The sequence below is a fragment of the Rattus norvegicus genome, chromosome 13 (genome assembly GCF_036323735.1).
Source record: "Rattus norvegicus strain BN/NHsdMcwi chromosome 13, GRCr8, whole genome shotgun sequence".
Classification (NCBI taxonomy): Eukaryota; Metazoa; Chordata; class Mammalia; order Rodentia; family Muridae; genus Rattus; species Rattus norvegicus.
The window spans coordinates 9450368-9471966 of NC_086031.1; the positions used below are offsets into that span (position 1 = coordinate 9450368).

At 38.2% G+C, this 21599-nt stretch overlaps 1 protein-coding gene across 5 annotated transcripts in view; it reads left to right on the top strand.

Annotated features, from left to right (window-relative positions):
* Positions 1-21599, top strand: part of Cntnap5a (contactin associated protein-like 5A) — a 1008100-nt gene that overhangs the window by 482320 nt on the left and 504181 nt on the right. For 4 of the 5 annotated variants that reach the window (XR_005492234.2, XR_005492233.2, XM_039090650.2 and 1 more), the window contains exon 7: positions 9648-9791. Coding sequence is in view for 3 of the 5 variants with exons in the window: in XM_039090650.2 (XP_038946578.1) it covers positions 9648-9791 (144 nt within the window). In the remaining 2 variants the exon portion in view is untranslated. The remainder of the gene's footprint in view (positions 1-9647; positions 9792-21599) is intronic. The other variant, NM_001047865.2, reaches the window with a different exon arrangement.

Sequence of the window (21599 nt, forward strand, 5' to 3'; positions counted from 1 at the left end):
ACGGCGACCAACACATTGGGAAAAGATCTTTACCAATCCTACAACAGATAGAGGCCTTATATCCAAAATATACAAAGAACTCAAGAAGTTAGACCGCTGGGAGACAAGTAAATCTATTAAAAGTGGGGTTCAGAGCTAAACAAAGAATTCACAGTGGAGGAATGCTGAATGGCTGAGAAACACCTAAAGAAATGTTCAACATCTTTAGTCATAAGGGAAATGCAAATCAAAACAACCCTGAGATTTCACCTCACACCAGTGAGAATGGCTAAGATCAAAAACTCAGGTGACAACAAATGCTGGCAAGGATGTGGAGAAAGAGGAACACTCCTCCATTTTTGGTGTGATTACAGACTGGTACAACAATTCTGGAAATCAGTCTGGAGGTTCCTCAGAAAATTGGACATTGAACTACCTGAGGATCTAGCTATACTTCTCTTGAGCAAATACTCACAAGATGCCCCAACATATAAAAAAGACACATTCTCCACTATGTTCATAGCAGTCTTATTTATAATAGCCAGAAGCTGGAAAGAACCCAGATGCCCTTCAACAGAGGAATGGATACAGAAAATGTGGTACATCTACACAATGGAATATTACTCAGCTATCAAAAACAATGCCGTTTTGAAATTCATAGACAAATGGTTGGAACTGGAAAATATCATCCTGAGTGAGGTAACCCAATCATAGAAAAACACACATGGTATGCACTCATTGATAAGTGGCTATTAGCCCAAATGCTTGAATTACCCTAGATACATAGAACACATGAAACTCAAGACGGATGATCAAAATGTGAATGCTTCACTCCTTCTTTAAAAGGGGGAACAAGAATACACTTGGCAGGGAATTGAGAGGCAAAGATTAAAAGATAGGCTGAAGGAATACCCATTCATAGCCTGCCCCACATGTGTCCCATACATATACAGCCACCCAATTAGACAAGATGGATGAAGCAAAGAAGTGCAGGCCGACAGGAGCAGGATGTAGATCGCTCCTGAGAGACACAGCCAGAATACAGCCAATACAGGGGCGAATGCCAGCAGCAAACCACTGAACTGAGAATAGGACCCCCGTTGAAGAAATCAGAGAAAGACCTGGAAGAGCTTGAAGGGGCTCAAGGCCCCTTTTGAACAACAGTGCAAACAACTAGAGCTTCCCGGGACTAAGCCACTACCTAAAGACTATGCATGGACTGACCCTAGACTCTGACCTCATAGTTAGCAATGAATATCCTAGTAAGATCACCAGTGGAAGGGGAAGCCCTTGGTCCTGTTAGGACTGAACACCCAGTGAACGTGATTGTTGGGGGGAGGGCGGCAATGGGGGGGAGGTTGGGGAGGGGAACACCCATAAAGAAGGGGAGGGGGAGTGATTAGGGGGATGTTTGCCCGGAAACCGGGAAAGGGAATAACATTCGAAATGTAAATAAGAATTAGTCAAGTTAATAAAAAAAGGATAGTATTTTGAAGCAAATTTAATTAAAATATTTTAAAGGTAAACTCATTAAAGTATATAGAAAATAGCATAAGATAATTAGTACTTTTAAATGTAAAAATTAAGATAACATATAAAGGTCATAGTCTGTCATTATGCTTCCTAATTTACTGCATATTTACTGTACATTGACATAAAAAATATAAACAAATATTATGCTTAGGAGAAAAGCTATTCACTGCCACACTAAAATAACTGGCTTACTCTGCCGTGCAGTTAGCTTCCCTATAGCATGTTTCAGGTGAACGGCGGTAGGGGGAATGTTAAGGGAATTTATCCAAGGGAAGTTGCAGAGCTAGATGATTTACCCAAGGGACAGAGTCACCTCAAATGAGTAAGAGGTAATTTATTATGGTACCAAATATGAGTGACTCTGACCCAAGAACACAGATACACACTGCCTCTAATACTGTGTGCCAGCATGGTAATACAAAGAAATTCATATATCAAATAAATTTGAAGGGACAATCAGGTACAAGATAGTGAGAATTCCCTGCTGTAGGTCTTGAATGTTTTCTGATGACATTCTTAAAACTTTGGGTTGATGGATACTAGCTGTTAAAAGGATGTTAGGTCAGATACAGAAGTGGAAACTGGATAGCTATAGAGAAGACTAAATGGAGACCAGTTCTGTAAGATTGTCACTTAGTCAATGGTAGAAGTTAAATGTAGATTTCTTGTAGAATGGTTGTCACAAGTATGACATTTTCCTGATAACTTCAGGTGGCAGAGTCAAGGAGAAATCGAAATCAGGAACTTGAGCATCTGTCACATTAATGGAACAAGTCAGAACAGTTTATAAGCAATTAGTGCAAATCTTTGAAAATAATAACTTCCATGATTTATCTACTGTGAATCATACACAATACCGACTTGGTCAGAGAGGTAATGCAAAGTAAAACTTCTTAACCTTTCCTATCAAATATTTCATAAATCACTTATAAATGAATTACAAATGAACTGAGATTGTGATTACTAGTGAAGAATTCATTGTCTTCTATGTGGTTGCATTTTATGGTGTTAGGAAATATTTAGAGAAATCAATATGTATGAAGCAAAAAATGTCAATCCGTAAAACACAATTTTTCAGAGTGACCACCTGATAATAAACAAAGTCTCCAATTCACAGTTCAATTACAATTTCAATATCTCCATTGGAAAACCTAAAGTCGAAGCTATTTCTCTATTTTAGGCACCTCATCCATTCTTAGGAGTTTTTTGTTGTTGGTGATGGGGATTTTGGTTTTTATGTTTGTTTTGTTGTTTTGTTTTGTTTGTGTGTGTGTGTGTGTGTGTATGTGTGTGTGTATTTGCATGTGTTGATATTTTTTGTTGTTTTTGTTCTTGTTTTTCACAAAATACAAAATTTCTCTGCCAATAGAAAAAAGGCTAAAAGTGCAATATGGATAGTCATGATCAAGTATACCTCAGTTCAATTTTGATTTTCTTTTCTTGTTGGATGAAGTTTCTTCTATAATGATAAGCCTGTGCTTTTGAGGGACAAATGTAATTGTGCTGATTGTCTGACATTCATTTGATGCTGTAATAAGATACTCTATCATAGCAACTTAGATTAGGAAGGGTTTCCTTGGTGTGTACTTCCAGGTCACAGCCCAGCATTGAGGGGAGTCAGGGCAGGAACTCATCCTCAACTTGAACAGAAACCTGGCTCTCTCAGGGCTACACAAAACTTGCTTTCTTAAACAGCCCAGACTAACATGCTTAGGTATGGAAATGCCAACAACAGGCGCTACCAGACAAGTAAGCAATCCAGATAATTTCTCTAAACACAGTCACAGACAAATGTGATATGACCAGTGCCTCAGTTTACAATCTCAGTAATAATGCTAGTCTATGTCAAGTTGACATATAAAGCTAGACACAGCCTAAAGAGTTCCTTATTTCTGTATTGTGGATGGTTAATCAGCCTAGTGGCTGATTATGGTGTCTTGCATCATCACCATAGACATGTCTTTTACTTGTTCTAGAAATGTCACCTAGTAGTTTCAGCTGATTGGATCAAAGAAAATTCCGTGCCAACTTCTGCTACTTTTGTATGGAAGTTTTGCCATCACGTGGTGTTATCTGTGAAATACGTCTCACAGGTTTCCCAGTCCAGTTACCTGCCATTTGTGCATTTTCTGAGAGGCACAGTATATTAAACTTCTTTTCCCGTTCTTGTGCCTGTGGCAGATATAGAAGAGTTACTAAGTCTTATCTTTACAGCTTTCAGGAATTCCATATTGTGCCCCCCCCAACATCCCCCAGCAAGATGTTTTTATCTAGGGCCATTCACAATCCCAAGCCACCTTAACAGTCTTGAAACATAATGGACATAAGCATCTTGGCATAAATGCTTTATTATCTACTTTACATATTGGTGAAAGAAAAAGTAATTTAAGGAAAGAAGTGATTTATTTTGGCTCACAGTTTCAGGACACAGTCCATTAAGTCAGAAAAGTTATGTCAGCAGAAACTGAGGCAGTTTGTTATATTGCATCCACAGTCAAAAGCAGAGAGAGTCAAATACAACTTACTTTCTCTGTTTTTATTCAGTTCATGACTCCATCTGTTGAATGTTTCTACCTTAATTATACCACTTTTGAAACTATCTCCAAGAAATGCCCAGATGTTTGGCCTACACTGGCTCTTCATTCTGGTCAGTCAATATTAACCATCACTTGTCCTTAGGTGCCCCAGAGAGGATCAGCAAGAAAGCCCCCATATTCGTCACTACTGTGTTCCCATCCCCACCAAATTTCTTTTCAAATCTTCTACACAACATTATAGGTTGTTCCCTCTCCATGCAATACGAGATTACAGTTTTGTTATATTCAGTGTGCTCCATATTTTCTTTCTACATTATTTCTACCCTAAATCTTTTGATTCAAACCTTATTATTGAAAAAACAATACATTTTTTTAATTTTCCTTCAGTCTTTTCTAGAACTATTCTACAGCCACTAATTTCTGTGTTTGAAGAAAAAGAAAAGTTTTTTTTTTTTTAGGAAATTGAATGTAGCTAACATAAAAATTAAAAGAGCAACTTTACTACTAGCTGTTCAAAATCCTAAAAGTAGAAGTTTCTTGCATTATCAATTTAATTCTTCTTAAAAAAATCACAAAGAAGAAACCTTTTAAAAATTCAAAAGGTTAGAGGGAAACTGTGAAGGAGGATAACATTTGAAATGTGAATGAATAATATAAGCAATAAAAATACAAAGTGCTCACATTAAAAATACTTAGATAATATATTGGGTGAAAAATGTAAGTTATCAATATTTTTCATGAATATTTTTAACCTTTTTCAAGAACTACAAACTGTTTTTTTTTTCTTTATTAACTTGAGTATTTCTTATTTATATTTCGAATGTTATTACCTTTTCCGGTTTCCAGGCTAACATCCCCCTTGTCCCTCCCCCTCGCCTTCTGTATGAGTCTTCCCCTCCCCAGCCTCCCCCCATTACGGCCCTCCCCCCAACAACTGTGGGTTCAGTCTTAGCAGGACAAAGAGCTTCCCCTTCCACTGCTGCTCTTACTAGGCTATTCATTGCTACCTATGAGGTCAGAGTCCAGGGTCAGTCCATGTATAGTCTTTGGGTAGTGGCTTAGTCACTGGAAGCTCTGGTTGGTTGGCATTGTTGTTCATATGGGGTCTCGAGCCCCTTCAAGCTCTTCCAGTTCTTTCTCTGATTCTTTAAACGGGCGTCCCGTTCTTAGTTCAGTGGTTTGCTGCTGGCATTCGCCTCTGTATTTGCTGTATTCTGGCTGTGTCTCTCAGGAGAGATCTACATCCAGCTCCTGTCAGCCTGCAATTCTTTGCTTCATCCATCTTGTCTAATTGGGTGGCTGTATATGTATGGGACACATATGGAGCAGGCTCTGAATGGGTGTTCCTTCTGACTTTCTTTTAATCTTTGCCTCCCTATTCCCTGCCAAGGCTATTCTTGTTCCGCCTTTAAAGAAGGAGTGAAGCAATCACATTTTGATCACCCGTCTTGAGTTTCATGAGGGTAATTCAAGCATTTGGGCTAATAGCCACTTATCAATGAGTGCATACCATGTGTGTTTTTCTATGATTGGGTTACCTCACTCAGGATGATATTTTCCAGTTCCCTCCATTTGTCTATGAATTTCATAGTCGTTATTTTTGATAGCTGAGTAATATTCCATTGTGTAGATGTACCATATTTTCTGTATACATTCCTCTGTTGAAGGGCATCTGGGTTCTTTCCAGCTTCTGGCTATTATAAACAAGGCTGCTATGAACAAAGTGGAGAACATGTCTTTTTTATATGTTGGGGCATCTTTTGGGTATATGCCCAAGAGAGGTAGAGCTGGATCCTCAGGCAGTACAATGTACAATTTTCTGAGGAACCTCCAGACTGATTTCCAGAATGGTTGTACCAGTCTGCAATCCCACCAACAATGGAGGAGTGTTCCTCTTTCTCCACATCCTTGCCAGCATTTGCTGTCACCTGAGTTTTTGATCTTAGCCATTCTCACTGGTGTGAGGTGAAATCTCAGGGCTGTTTTGATTTGCATTTCCCTTATGACTAAAGATGTTGAACATTTCTTTAGGTGTTTCTCAGCCATTCAGCATTCCTCAGCTGTGAATTCTTTGTTTAGCTCTGAACCCCATTTTAATAGAGTTACTTGTCTCCCTGAAGTCTAACTTCCTGGGTTCTTTGTATATTTTGGATATAAGCCCTCTATCTGTTGCAGGATTGTTGACCTCCAGTTGAACCAACACCATTTTCTGAAAATGATATCTTTTTGCCATTTGATGGTTTTGGCTCCTTTGTCAAAAATCTAGTGACCTTAGGTGTGTGGGTTCATTTCTGGGTCTTCAATTCTATTCCATTGGTGTATCTGTCTGTCTGTGTACCAATGCCATGCAGTTTTTGTCACTATTGCTCTGTAATACTGCTTGAGTTCAGGGATAGTCATTACCCCAGAAGTCCTTTTATTGTTGAGGATAGTTTTAGCTATCCTGGGTTGTTTGTTATTCCAGATGAATTTACAAATTGTTCTGTCTAACCCTTTGAAGAATTGGATTGGCATTTTGATGGGGATTGTATTAAGAACTACAAACTGTTATAAAACCTTCCTTAGTTCCTATCATACAAATCTTGATTTGAACAAAGAAATTAAAACTTAAATTGATTTTCTACTTAAAATATGTGTATGTCCATCTCAAGGCAAATAAAATACGGAGTTATTGTAAAAGCTCACAGTGATTTTGTGAACTGTATGCTAGAATTCAACCTTTTTTTTTGCTTTTGTTGGATCTTTGCTTTATATTTCAAATGTTAGCCCCTTTCTAGGATTTCCCTCCAGAATCCCCCAATTCGATCCCTCAACCCCTGCCTCTATGAGGATGCAGCTTGACCCACCCACATACTCCCTCCCACCTCCTAAACCTGGCATTTCCCTACACTGTGTCATACAGCCTTCACAGGACCAAGGGGTTTCCTTTCATTGATGTCCAATGACATGACCCATCCTCTGCAACATATGCAGCTAGAGCCATGGGTCGCTCCATGTGTATTCTTTGTTTGGTGGTTTACTCTCCAGAAGCTCTGGCATGTCCAGTTGGTTGGTCTTGTTGTTCTTCCTATGGGCTTGCTAATCCCTTAAGCTCCTTCAGTCCTTTCTATAATTCCTCCATTGGGGACTCCATTCTCAGTCCAAGGGTTGGAGCAAACATCTGCCTCTGTATTTGTTAGGCTCTGGCATAGCCTCTCAGGAGACAGCTGTATCAGACTCCTATCAGCAAGCACTTCTTGACATCCACAATATTGTCTGCATTTGGTGTCTGTATATGGTATGGATCCTAAGTGGCAGTCTCTGGATGGCCTGCCCTTCAGTCTCTTCAGTCTCCGAACTTTGTCTCCATATTTTCTCCCTTGAGTGTTTTGTTTCCCCTTAAGAAGGACTGAAGCATCCACACTTTGATCTTTCTTCTTCTTGAGCTTCATGTTTTCTGTGAATTGTATCTTTGGTGTCACAATCATTTGGGCTAATATCCACTCATCACTGAGTACATACCAAGTGTTTTCTTTTGTGACTGGGTTACCTCACACAGGATATTTTGAAGTTCCATCCATTTGCCTAAGAATGTCATAGCTGAGTAATACTCCATTGTGTACAAGTACCACATTATCTGTGTACATTAATCTGTTGAAGGACATCTGGGTTCTTTCCAGCTTCTTACTAACAATAAACTTACACTTTTTACTTGATATAAAGTTCATTTTTGGAAAAGAATGAATATAAGTATAATTAACTGTTATTTAATATATGTCAATATCAATAAAATAAATAACCAAAATACAGAATGAGTGGAAAATATTTTCTTAATGAGAAAGTCACGATAACTGTATAATAGGAAAATAGAAAGTTTATATTGTTGTTTGCATTCTTTATTTCTCTATTATTGTTGTTTAAAATTCTTTAAAATGTTTTAGACAGGTTTTAGGAAATTTTGACCAGAAAAATAAAATAAAATAAAAATATAGAAAATTAACTTAACAAATAAAATGTTTTTGTGCCCATACTGTGCTTATACTCCTCAAATACAAAGAAATTATCTAAAAGTCATACACAAAGATCTAGTACAAGAAGTCAGAGAGTCCTAGGTAATGTAGCTCAAAGCAATATAGAAAACCTGGTTGTTGGTTAGTGAGGGTGAGGCAAATGAGAGGATAGTTACTATTTTCTTGTCATGCATAGCAGAGGCAGTATTCCCAACAGATAGTTTGTTCTTTACTATGGCTATCATAATTATTTCTGTTACTGTACTGAAAATATACATAGGAAAGAAAACTAATATTCTGTAATCATCCCAAACATCTACCATAGAAATGTACCTGTTTCTAATCTTTGTAGGTGTGTGTGTGTGTGAGAGAGAAAGAGAGAGAGAGAGAGAGAGAGACAGAGAGAGAGACAGAGAGAGAGACAGAGAGACAGAGAGACAGAGAGACAGAGACAGAGAGAGAGATTTTGTATAAGATGTGTGTGTGTGTGTGTGTGTGTGTGTGTGTGTGTGTGTATGTGTATGTGTGTATTTGGAAATATGCGTGGACACACCTTGATTGTCTGACTTGCCTGTAGAAGTCAGAGGACAACTTTCAGTAGTTGTTTCCTTTTTACCTTTAGACAGGATCTCTTCTGACTTAGCTGCTGCACTGTAACTCTAGACTAGCTGGCTGCTTCATTGCTGGATGATTCTCCTGGCTTGGCTTACCATCTATTTGAAGCAGTGCTGGAACCACAAGTGTAGATTTTGCCTTTGTTTTTTTTTAATTGCTGTTTTTGTTTATTTCTTTATTTGTTTGTTTTAACAAGGGTTCTAGGAATTAAGCCTGGATTGCTGAGGCTGTAAGTCTAATGCTTTTACCCACTAGCATCTACTGGTCCTTATGTGCACAACTTTCTCATCAATGACTATATCTTTCACAACCCCTTATAATTCTTGTACTTTACAATCAAAATTGCATTTTAAAAATGGTTATGATATTGGGGCTGGGGATTTAGCTTAGTGGTAGAGCGCTTACCTAGGAAGCGCAAGGCCCTGGGTTCGGTCCCCAGCTCCGGAAAAAAAAATGGTTATGATAACAGTTTCATCATGCTGATTCTTAACAGCTTCCCAAATCCGTAGGGAATTTTGAGTTATTTCAATCCTTTGTCCTTATAGGTGACAGTTGGGAAAACAACATTGTGCACATAAACTTTTTGGTACTGTGGGTTTAGAACTGGGTTTTACTGTGGGGAAGTGAATCTGCTTTATTCCTTATCATTTTTCTGCCTATATTTTCACTGATGCTGTGCTTTGTATAAGCAATAAAGATGTTGATTTTTTTCTTCTTTTCTTCTTTCCTGTCCCTTTAAATTACTGTTTTATTTAGTATTAAAAGTATTAAGAAAGATATGAAAATGTTTTATAAAGTGAGTCCTTAAGAGACAAGCAATTACAGATCTTTTAAAATGGACTAATCAGGATCCTTTGAATGAATAATCAAATGGCATCTGTAATTACTAAAGCCACTTGATTCACTCATGCAACTAAGTCTAGAGAAATGTAGTTACTTGTCTTAAATTTCTGCTTGTAACCAAGAGTTGACATTTATTTCTTCCACCATAAAGCTCAGTTTTGGAGGAATCCCAGTACCAAGCAAACCTGGGACCTTTGTAAAGAAAAACTTCCATGGCTGTATGGAAAACCTTTACTACAATGGAGTGAACATAATTGACTTGGCCAAAAGACGCAAGCATCAGATCTACTCAGTGGTAAGTCACTGTCTCTGTTAACCAGTGGTTTGTGGACTTTGGGTAAGTATTGCTTCTGGTACCCCACTCCTGTAACAGTTCACATTGGTTTTATCTTATGTATTTAGAGTTTTCACCAGCCAAAGCTGGGTACATAGTTCAGTTGGAAGAGTGCCTGCCTAGGATGCCTGAAACTCTGGATTCTATCCAGCCACAAAATAAATACAGGTGTGTTAGTTAATTTTCTAACTAGTCTGACAAAAAGCAATTAAAAATAGGTAGGCCACATTCTGGTTCACAGTATGAGGGAATTCATTTTATTCTGGCAGAGAAGAAACCCTGGCAATAGAAATAGGAGGCCGCCTGGTTACATCCCATTATCACTTAAAAGGCAGAATGAACAGAACTTGTGCCTGGGCTATGTAAGTTCCAGGTCAGCTGCCAATGACCAACCTACAGTAAAGTCCTGCTTCCTTACTATTTCACAACCTTCCAGAACAGGGACACCTCCTGAATGCTAGTTGTTCACACATGTGGGCCTAAGCAATGTATTTTATTCAACCTTCAATTGGCATGGTGCTACATACCTGTTATCTCACCATGTGAGAGGTGAAGGCAGGCAGATCATGACTTTAAGTAATGTTCCATTATATAGCACCTCTGAGACAAGGCTTTGTTATGAACGCCTTTCCTTAAAAGTTAAAAATGAAAAAAAATTCTCACTGTCCTATTAGCTGAGTTTTTCAAGTAAAGAAACAGTTAAGAAGAAGCAACTGCTTTTTTTCCACTGGTAAAATCAAGTACAGACATTCAGAGAATGGGGTCTTATAGGCTTTGGGGAGGATTTGAGATCTATGTAGACTGGAAGCACAATGAAAGCACAGGTCCTGGTGAATTTTCTGGCTAGAACATTACACGTCTACTGATTGATTATATTAAGCAGAGCATTAAAAATGCTACTGCACTGTTAGTGTCTTAGCAGATCCTTGTCAATCACTTATACTCACAGTGGATTAAAGGACTTTCTCTACTTTACTAATATCTATTTTTCATAACACACCTTGAATCAGATGAGGAGTCTTAAAAATATTATCCTTCAATATTCCTTTTTCACTCTATTTGTTGGGGCATCTCCATGCATGTGCACTCCTTTTCAATTTTATGACCCCATTTCTTTAGTTATCATTAAACACACACACACACACACACACACACACACACACACACACACACACACACTACCGACTGAGTCCATTTCTTGCTGTTCATATGCATATCATTTTAGGGCTCATTGTGTGAAATTGAACAACCTATGTACGGGCTTTTCCCTAGAGAAGATATGGTCTCTCTTTCAGCAGCCATTAATTTCCTGTAACACTTCATCTTTTCAGATTTCCCCAACCACATAGGCGTGCCAACTGGTATTTTCACTGTGCAGATTTTGCTTAGGCAGCTCTATTGTGGAAATTGATGGGCGCAGCTTCCCTGACATATGTAAAAGATACAGTCACCAAATAGATGCTCTAGGCTTGTGTGTGTGGTGTGTGTGTGTGGTGTGTGTGTGTGTGTGAGTGTGTGTGTGTGTGTGTGTGTGTACATACTGAATATGTATAGGAACTCAATAATAGTATGTATGATTCCAGATGTAATTAAGCATTTGTGTGTCTTTTCCAGTTCTCAGAGTGGTGTAATCACATGTTGAGTTCTGATAATTAATATTTGTTCAGACTCTAAGGGTTTGTTTGCATTGTAATGGCTTTCTCTTTCTCTGGCAATAACCTTGCTTTAAAGTCTACTTTACCTGACATGAATATTGATATATGAGATCTCCTTTTGTTTTATTTCATTATTTCTCTTCTTTTCTTTCTTTTCTTTTCTTTTACTGTGTTGAGACAGGGGTTCCATCTAAAGCTTTTGCTGTCCTAAAATGTACTCTGCAGATCAGGCTGGACTTAAATTCAGAGCTCTGCTTCCTCTGTTTTGCAAAAACTGAGCTTACATTAGAATTATAAAGGGTTTATTCCCATTCTTTTTCTTTTAAGTTGTCTTTATCATTTTTTTGTGGACAACACATAATTTTTTAATAAATTTTAATCCAAACCTTTACTTGGTATACTTGAGCCATTTACATTCAATGCAATTACTCAAATGCAAGAGTGTAAACATCTATATATAGTTCTTGCTTTCTATTTGTTCCATTGTTTTAATTCTTTGGTTTACTTTATAAAATAATATGTGTGTTGAGTGAATTTTCAAATTTCATTTGCTGTGTCCGTGTATCTCTGCATAGTTTTTCCTATGTGTTTTGAAGAGTTGTAGTGTATATATAAATTTTCATAGCTTAATGTCTTTATCATCTTATTAATTTAGTTGAAATACAGAAAGGTTACCCCTTTTTAAATTAGTCTACCCTTCATTTGTGTTCATTTAATTGTACTAATTATTATTCTCTTTCTTTGTAATTAGAATCTTATCAGCTGGTTCTGTCTTTGGATTAACCTTCCAAAATATGTTGAAATATTAAAGAAAAAAGGAGTTATTTATTGTTTTATTCATGGTATATTAATTTGTAAGAAAGCCAACAGAAGTAATATTAGGCACAAGGAAGACTAGAAGACAGGGAAAATGAAATATGACTCATAAAAAGGCATATAATGCTCTCCATCCAGGTTTCAACTCTGCCCATAGTTTTAGCTGGTCTGCTTTTCCCTGTCATGGGTATAGAAATTTGGCTTTCTTTTTATTTAAGCGGCATAGCAAGAACCAGTTTTACAAGATTATAGCATGCTAGGCCATGGAGCCAGTGACTCAAGAGAAAGTTATACATTCTCTTTATTGCCATTGACCATTAGACAGGACTGACCACATTTGTCATACTGGCCCACTTAGATTTTTTTTTATTTTGTTTTAGTGCAATGCTTTTATTAACTTAATGTTATACAATTACACTCCTTCCGTATAGGTCTTCCCTTGAAAGTTATACTAATGAGATTTTGAATGTTTGTATGCAGATGGACTGAGTGGAAATGGTTCTAGTTATTCTGTAACATTTACTTTTGATAGGAACTCATCTTAAAATTATTTATTTATTTATTTATTTATTTATTTATTTATTTATTTATTTATTTATTTTTGCATTAGGCTGTCTCCTTTGCCAGCTGAAATAAATCTGGAAGGATTTATGATGATGTTAAAAAAACATTGTCTTTGACTTGCTCTGGCATGCTGAGTAATAACATTTACCAATCAGTAGATGAGAATTTAGATTACTCATCCTACTTGGGTAACCACTGGCTTATGAATTTTATTGCATATTGCTAATTATTAACTGCTAACATAGGGGTAATTCTGGTGATTTCCATGAGAATGGTCTCCCTGTGAGCACATATATTTGAATTCATGACTGTCTGTTTGCAAAAATTTTTGGGAAGACTTAGAATGTATGGCATTGTTGGAGGATTTGTGTCACTGTGGGCCAAATTTAATATTTCAAAAGACTCATGCCATTGTAGTGCACTCACTCTATCTCATGGCTGTGGAACAAGATGTGAGCTGTTAACTGTTTTTCCACTCTGACATCTGCTCATATTGGATTTGAGACAAGGAGAGCCTAGCTATGCCTTATGTAGAATTTCTATGCTCTCGAAGACTATATCCACTAACAGGGATGTTCTATACATACCATTCTAGATAATATCTCCTATTAGAAACTGAGAGGAAGGAACAACAGATTATAAAAAGCAAACAGAGATGCATCCATTTAGAATGAGTGAATAAGCAATATTAGGTAAAGAGGCTTCCCTCTGTGGACAGTCCTGATCATGCCTGAGGAGAGAGATTATTAGAAACAAAGACTTGTAAGACATAGTGTGTTACGTGTGAGTGTGTTGGGGGGGATTTGAAGGGAGAGCCTTCTTTCTCAATCCTGAGGTGCACAAACATCTGTGTAGATGGGGTTATGAAAGAAAAAGTCTTTCTTGAAAAAGGTTTCAGACTCTCACAGTCTTTTACAGCAGTGTGTGTGTGTGTGTGTGTGTGTGTGTGTGTGTGTGTGTGTGTGTTGTGATGTGATGTGCTCGTGTTGCTTCAGACTAAATCTAGTCCAACATAGTGGCCTAGGTGTTTGCCTGAGGTTAAGACAGGAAAGCACTGAGGTTATAGTTTCCTTGATTCTGGCAGAAGGTGAATTTACATTCTCCATCAAGGGCTGCTAACTGTCATAGCAGGTTCCAGTCAATTCTTGTTTTAATTTAATTCAAATCTTGTTTAATTGCAGGAGTGGGGGTCGGGCTTGATTTCTGCAGTAGGCAGAGGTGGCCTTTTCATCTTTAATGATGAGGTCAGTTTAATTTAGTTGCTAAATAAACAAAATAACTGAAAGTAAAATTCTATAGAATGAGGAAAGACAATGTAGGTTTCTTGGTATCAGCAACCTCTATATTATCCCCTTCATGAAGGAATACTTAGTGAAAATGTTAACAAAGGTATGACAATCTTTATGCTAACGACAGTATTTACCATTGCCTGAAACCTTTCTAGTCCATTTCAGTCCTCAGGGCTTACTTGGCAGTGTAGTTATTATGAGGAACTGACTACCATTTATTTAGGGCTAATGCATATGGGAAGAAAGATTCAATGTAAGAACACAATTTTACTGTGCAGGATTGAAAAATCTTAGCTTTTGCCTTTATGATATAAAGAAACATACATTACTTTTCTTCCAAATTGCTTCTATCTCCATTATAAAAGAGAATTCACAGACACAGACAAAATGTGTGCACCTATATGGATGTGTGGTCTATTTATTTTATTTTTTTTTTAATGATCACTTGAATTTTTATTCCACCCCCCTTTTTTTTTAATTAACTTGAGTGTTTCTTACATACATTTCAAGTGTTATTCCCTTTCCCGGTTTCCGGGCAAACATCCCCCTAATACCTCCACCTCCCCTTCTTTATGGGTGTTCCACTCCCCATCCTCCCCCCATTGCCACCCTCCCCCAAACGATCATGTTCACTGGGGGTTCAGTCTTAGCAGGACCAAGGGCTTCCCCTTCCACTGGTGATCTTACTAGAATATTCATTGCTACCTATGAGGGCAGAGTCCAGGGTCAGTCCATGTATACTCCTTAGGTAGTGGCTTAGTCCCTGGAAGCTCTGGTTGCTTGGCATTGTTGTTCATAAGGGGTCTCGAGCTCCTTCAAGCTCTTCCAGTTCTTTCTCTGATTCCTTAAACTGGGGTCCCATTCTCAGTTCAGTGGTTTGCTGCTGGCATTCGCCTCTGTATTTGCTGTATTCTGGCTGTGTCTCTCAGGAGTGATCTACATCCAGTTCCTGTCCCCCTGAACTTCTTTGCTTCATCCATCTTGTCTAATTGGATGGCTGTATATGTATGGGCCACATGTGAGGCAGGCTCTGAATGGGTGTTCCTTCTGCCCATCTTTTAATCTTTGCCTCTCTATTCCCTGCCAATGGTATTCTTGTTCCCCTTTTAAACAAGGAGTGAAGCATTCACATTTTGATCATCCTTCTTGAGTTTCATTTGTTCTAGGCATCTAGGGTAATTCAAGCATTTGGGCTAATAGCCACTTATCAATGAGTGCATACCATGTGTGTTTTTCTGTGATTGGGTTAGCTCACTCAGGATGATATTTTCCAGTTCCAAACATTTGCCTACGAATTTCATGAAGTCGTTGTTTTTGATAGCTGAGTAATATTCCATTGTGTAGATGTACCACATTTTCTGTATCCATTCCTCTGTTGAAGGGCATCTGGGTTCTTTCCAGCTTCTGGCTATTATAAATAAGGCTGCTATGAACATAGTGGAGCACGCGTCTTTTTTATAAGTTGGGGCATCTTTTGGGTATATGCCCAAGAGAGGTATAGCTGGATCCTCAGGCAGTTCAATGTCCAATTTTCTGAGGAACATCCAGACTGATTTCCAGAATTGTTGTACCAGTCTGCAATCCCACCAACAATGGAGGAGTGTTCCTCTTTCTCCACATCCTCGCCAGCATCTGCTGTCACCTGAGTTTTTGATCTTAGCCATTCTCACTGGTGTGACGTGAAATCTCAGGGTTGTTTTGATTTCCATTTCCCTTATGACTAAAGATGTTGAACATTTCTTTAGGTATTTCTCAGCCATTTGGCATTCCTCAGCTGTGAATTCTTTGTTTAGCTCTGAACCCCATTTTTTAATAGGGTTATTTCTTTCCCTGCGGTCTAACTTCTTGAGTTCTTTGTATATTTTGGATATAAGGCCTCTATCTGTTGTAGGATTGGTAAAGATCTTTTCCCAATCTGTTGGTTGCTGTTTTGTCGTAACCATACTGTCTTTGCCTTACAGAAGCTTTGCAGTTTTATGAGATCCCATTTGTCGATTCTTGATCTTAGAGCATAAGCCATTGGTGTTTTGTTCAGGATATTTTTTCCAGTGCCCATGTGTCCCAGATGCTTCCCTAGTTTTTCTTCTATTAGTTTGAGTGTATGTGGTTTGATGTGGAGGTCCTTGATCCACTTGGACTTAAGCTTTGTACAGGGTGATAAGAATAGATCGATCTGCATTCTTCTACATGCTGACCTCCAGTTGAACCAGCACCATTTGCTGAAAATGCTATCTTTTTTCCATTGGATGGTTTTGGCTCCTTTGTCATAGGTGTGTGGGTTCATTTCTGGGTCTTCAATTCTATTCCATTAGTCTATCTGTCTGTCTCTGTACCAATGCCATGCATTTTTTATCACTATTGCTCTGTAATACTGCAGGAGTTCAGGGACAGTGATTCCCCCTGAAGTCCTTTTATTGTTGAGGATAGTTTTAGCTATCCTGGGTTTTTTGTTATTCCAGATGAATTTGCAAATTGTTCTGTCTAACTCTTTGAAGAATTGGATTGGTCTTTTGATGGGGATTGCATTGAATCTGTAGATTGCTTTTGGTAAAATGGCCATTTTTATTATATTAATCCTGCCAATCCATGAGCATGGGAGATCTTTCCATCTTCTGAGGTGTTCCTAAATTTCTTTCTTCAGAGTCTTGAAGTTCTTTTTGTACAGATCTTTTACTTGCTTGGATTTTTGTGATTCCTCTCTGTACGCTTCTACTTGTTCTCTAAGGGAGTTCTTCACTTTTTTCTTGAAGTCCTCCAGCATCATGATCAAATATGATTTTGAAACTAGATCTTGCTTTTCTGGTGTGTTTGGATATTCTGTGTTTGCTTTGGTGGGAGAAATGGGCTCCGATGATGCCATGTAATCTTGGTTTCTTCTGCTTGGGTTCCTGTCTTTGCCTCTCGCCATCAGATTATCTCTAGTGTTACTTTGTTCTGCTATTTCTGACAGTGGCTAGACTGTCCTATAAGCTTGTGTTTCAGGAGTGCTGTAGATCTGTTTTCCTGTTTTCTTTCAGCCAGTTATGGGGACAGAGTGCTCTGCTTTCGGGCGTGTAGTTTTTCCTATCTACAGGTCTTCAGCTATTCTTGTGGGCCTGTGTATTGAGTTCACCAGGCAGGTCACTTGCAGCAGAAAAGTTGGTCTTACCTGTGGTCCCGAGGCTGAAGTTTGCTCGTGGGGTGTTGCTTATGAGCTCTCCGTGGAGGCAGGAAGATCTGTGCCGCCCTTTCTGGGAGCTTCCATGCACCAGGGTTCCAGATGGCGTTTGGTGTTTTCCTCTGGAATCATTAATGTGTGAAGAGTGCAGTCTCTTCTGGTTTCCCAGGCGTGTCTGCCTCTCTGAAGGTTTAGCTCTCCTTCCCACGGGATTTGGGTGCAGAGAACTGTTTATCTGGTTGGTCCCTTCAGGTTCCAGTGGTGTCTCAGACACAATGGACCTATTGCTCCTGGGCCCTCCTCTACAGGAACCCAGAGGCTGTATACAGTTTCCTGTTGGGCCAGGGATTTGGGCAGGTGTGGGCAGTGTTGGTGGTCTCTTCTGCTCTGCAGCCTCAGGAGTGCCCCCATGACCAGGTGGTGAGTGCTCTTTCCCATGGTGTGTGGTCTATTTCTTTGGCATTCCACCTGAGATGTAGTGGTTCATACAATTATATACAAAAGCCCAAATAATTTCATTCCTGTAATCAAGCTTAAAGTTTCCCCTAAAGACACAACATCTGACTCAAAGGCAACTTACTTCCAAGTAACACAAGTCCTGGTGGCAGTGTTAAGAATTCGAGGAAAAAGAGTATGTTTCTGTTTTCTGTTTATTGTTTATTTTCCAGTTCTATTGCAATTGTTTAGCCTTCTGAAGTTCAGGGTACATCACAAGATTTACAGAATTAAGGAAAAGGCACAGAGGGTTAGTTTGTGCCCATAAATTACAAATTGTGACTCAAAGCTCAAGGAAATCTAGGCCTCCCACTGCCTCACAGAGCACAAACCTTTCTTTTAAGCTTCTTCCAGGCAGCATCCCCCTTGCAATCCATCATCCCTTTATTATGTGACCTGCCTACTCCCTGAAGATTTAACAGCTGTTCTATGTGGATAATTCAATTTAGTCTTTATAGCTTTATTTGACTACAGAATAATCTTCCACATCCTAGAATGCAGTAAAACTAACAACATAAGTAGACATAAAAATACTTAGCTCTTCTTCCCCAAATACACAACCCTGTGCTAATACACCTCCATATAATAAATAATTAGAAAGTAAATGTCCCATTGATGTATGTGTAGCAGCTATAATGTGGATTATTATAAACATAATATAAAGCATTTTGCCCTGAGAACTTCCTGAGCATGCGCTCTCTAAGGGATGATTTTTTTTTAATAACCTTTCCTTTGTGGGTATAAGTTTCCTTTTGTTGTTGTTGTTGTTGTTGTTGTTGTTGTTGTTGTTGTTGACACAAGGGGAGAAGCATGATTATTTGGCCATTGGCTGAAGTCCTACTTTTTTCATGTAGTACTTCAAATAATTATTTTTAAATAAACATAAGGGGTCATCTCTGAAGATATAGTTAAGTGATTACATTTATTTGCAACCACATGACCTGAGTCACATCTTCAGAACTCTCATAAGAAAACAAAACGAAACAAACAAACAAAAAAGCATCTCCCAAACAAAAAACAGAAAGTTATAAAGGTGGTATGAGACTGTAATCCTAATGCTAGGAAAATGGAAAAAAGCAGATCCCCAGGGTTCACTGACCAACTAGAGTTTCATGAAATTTAGAGGACCCCACTCCAACAAAAGGTGAACAGTACCTGAGAAATGGCACTCAGGTTTGCTTTCTTGTCTACAAAGTGTGTACACAGATTATTACACAGATGCATATGCAACAGGAAGGGAGGACTCCTGTTACTTCAATTGGTCTTCCATCAATGAGAAAGACAAAGTCAGATGGCTAAAAGCAATCTTGCAGGTTACAGAAATATCAGTGTAGCCAATCGATCAAGTCAAATAACTTGTGTGTAGCTATTTCTATGTAGTTGAAGACAAGGCATTAGTTCAACAGAGGACAATACTAAACACAAATCATGGCCATATGACTAATATTGCAGAAGGATAAAACACAATGTATTCTTCTGTTTATCCTGGATGAATTCTTCAGGTCTGCTCAATCAGAGTTCTCAGAAATATTTCTTCTGACTCTCTGATGGGGAGTGTGATTAGAGAAGCTCCATGGATTGTTCAATTGTGCAGACTTAGGCAAGGAACCACATACTGGTGCCCTATAGAAAGTGAGAGAATTACAGTACTTCCTTTCAAATGTCAATGTGCAAGTTAAATACTTTAACATGGTTTGTATATTTCAGAGTTGATAGTGATTACCTTGAGTACCCTGCAACCTAGGCTATTGAATAAAACATCTAACAACTATACAGATGAAGTTGACATTTAAGCCAGTACTAACCTTACATAATTTACAGTGCAGGTATAGGGTCATATATAGGTTCCATGTCTTTGACTGCATCTGAATCGTATTTTATTCCTGAAATGGTTGATTTCCAAAGCAGCTTTAAATAGCCATATTATTCCAGTCTTACGAATATCTTTTACTTGGAAAAATCTAATCTTGACTTGATTAAATGATTGCCTCCTTTAGAAGAAAATTTTTTGGAATAGAAACATAGGAAATATTTTCTGGTAGTCTTAAGTACACTACACATACAAATAAGCAGACAGTGGACATCTGCAAAGTTTGTCATTATTGGTCTGTACCTGTGTTGGCAAGAAAGTTACTAATATGCAGTTATTTACATTTGATGACTCTGCAGACAGGAAAAATCTGTCACTAAGATGTAAATCTGCAAATGTGTGAGAGCCTGCAGGAATTTGTGCATGTGCCCATGCACAAAGATGTGTGTGTGTGTGTGTGTGTGTGTTTATGTGTGTGTGTTTGTGTGTGCACATATGCACAAATGCACACAGAGAGGGGGGGAGAAAGAGAGAGTGGGAGAGAGAGAGAAAGCTCTACATTTTAGGGACAAAAACCATTCTCTTACTGTTCTGCAACTCAGATACTCATCAATGTTGCTCAGAGATAACTTACTTCTGCCTAGTGAAGCCTTTAATCTCTTCAGCTTGTTCCCAGGATCGTGTTTCATCTCTGTGAGTGTGCTCTGTGATAAATGATACTTTCCCTTGGTTAGAGATTTTTTCCTCTGCCATTTGACCAGTCTGACATTCACACCGCCTGCCTCTTAGCTATACAATTCTCAGATCCTGTGAAAATGATTTCACAGGGATCATTTCTAAGCCTCACTTACTTCATGTTTTTGGGAAATTCAGATGAAATAGTTCAAGGTCAGATGAACAATAATAGGACTGAAAGTTAAATAATAATAAAATAAGTGAACAGTGGGATAGTCATTATCCTAATTCATTTTGGCAGGTAGAATGAAATTCCATAAAGCAGGTGGCCTATAAACAACCTCAATTTATTTCTGACAGTTCTGCAGGCTGGAAGCTGGGATCTCAAAGTGCAGCATATTGAATACTGAGATGGTTGGCTTGTGGGCTGATGGTATTCTAATTCTACAGAAGTCTTCATAGGGTAAACAGACTAATCAAGATCTAGGCACTTCCTGGAAGGCCTCTTTCTTAAAAATCATCACTTCAGTGTTTCAAGATGCCTTAGGGTCAGAGTCTGGACAATTGGTAGTCCTAAAAAGCCAAGTTCTGACATCTATTCTCAATAAGACAATTAAGTTCAATAAACAGATTTATAAAAGTATTTGGAAAATGCTGAGAAAGGATATTTATTTAATACTGCCACATTAGAAATGGAAACAAAGAAGGCCAGAGATCTATAAACCCACTTTTTGAATCCTGACATGGGGTTTAGATATAAACACAAGGCAAGAGTGGGCAAATCCAAGAGGTGCTGATCAAGTTGTCATCCTGCCCATCACTGACCCATCATCATCTCTTCTCCAATCTGTCCCACTCAGGAGTGGGGTAATTTGTCAACACTATGAGATCTCTTCCAAGGAGACAGGCTCCTGTTTTGACTATGGCTACATGTCAGTCTTTTCTTTATTGAGTGCTAGGAAATTCCTATTTATTAGGATTCATTGTAAATAGTCTGATGACCAATGGGAGGGGCACGGAGTCTAAAGACTTTTTTTTAAGGATAACTTTTTACTTAACATATTTTCAATAATGTCAACATGTTCATTAAAAGTTTAAAATCTGTTTCCTATTACTAAACACTAGATTGGTTTATCTTTATGTCACTAAGTGTCAAGTGCCTAAAGTACTGCCCAAAGAAACGTGGAAAGAACTGCCATGATTTCAAACAATGTTTCTGAAACTTAAGTAGTTGAATGGAAGTGAAAATTATTGGGTCACAGATTTTCGTTGCTGTTTGTTTTAGTATTTTGAAAAAAAATCTTGCTT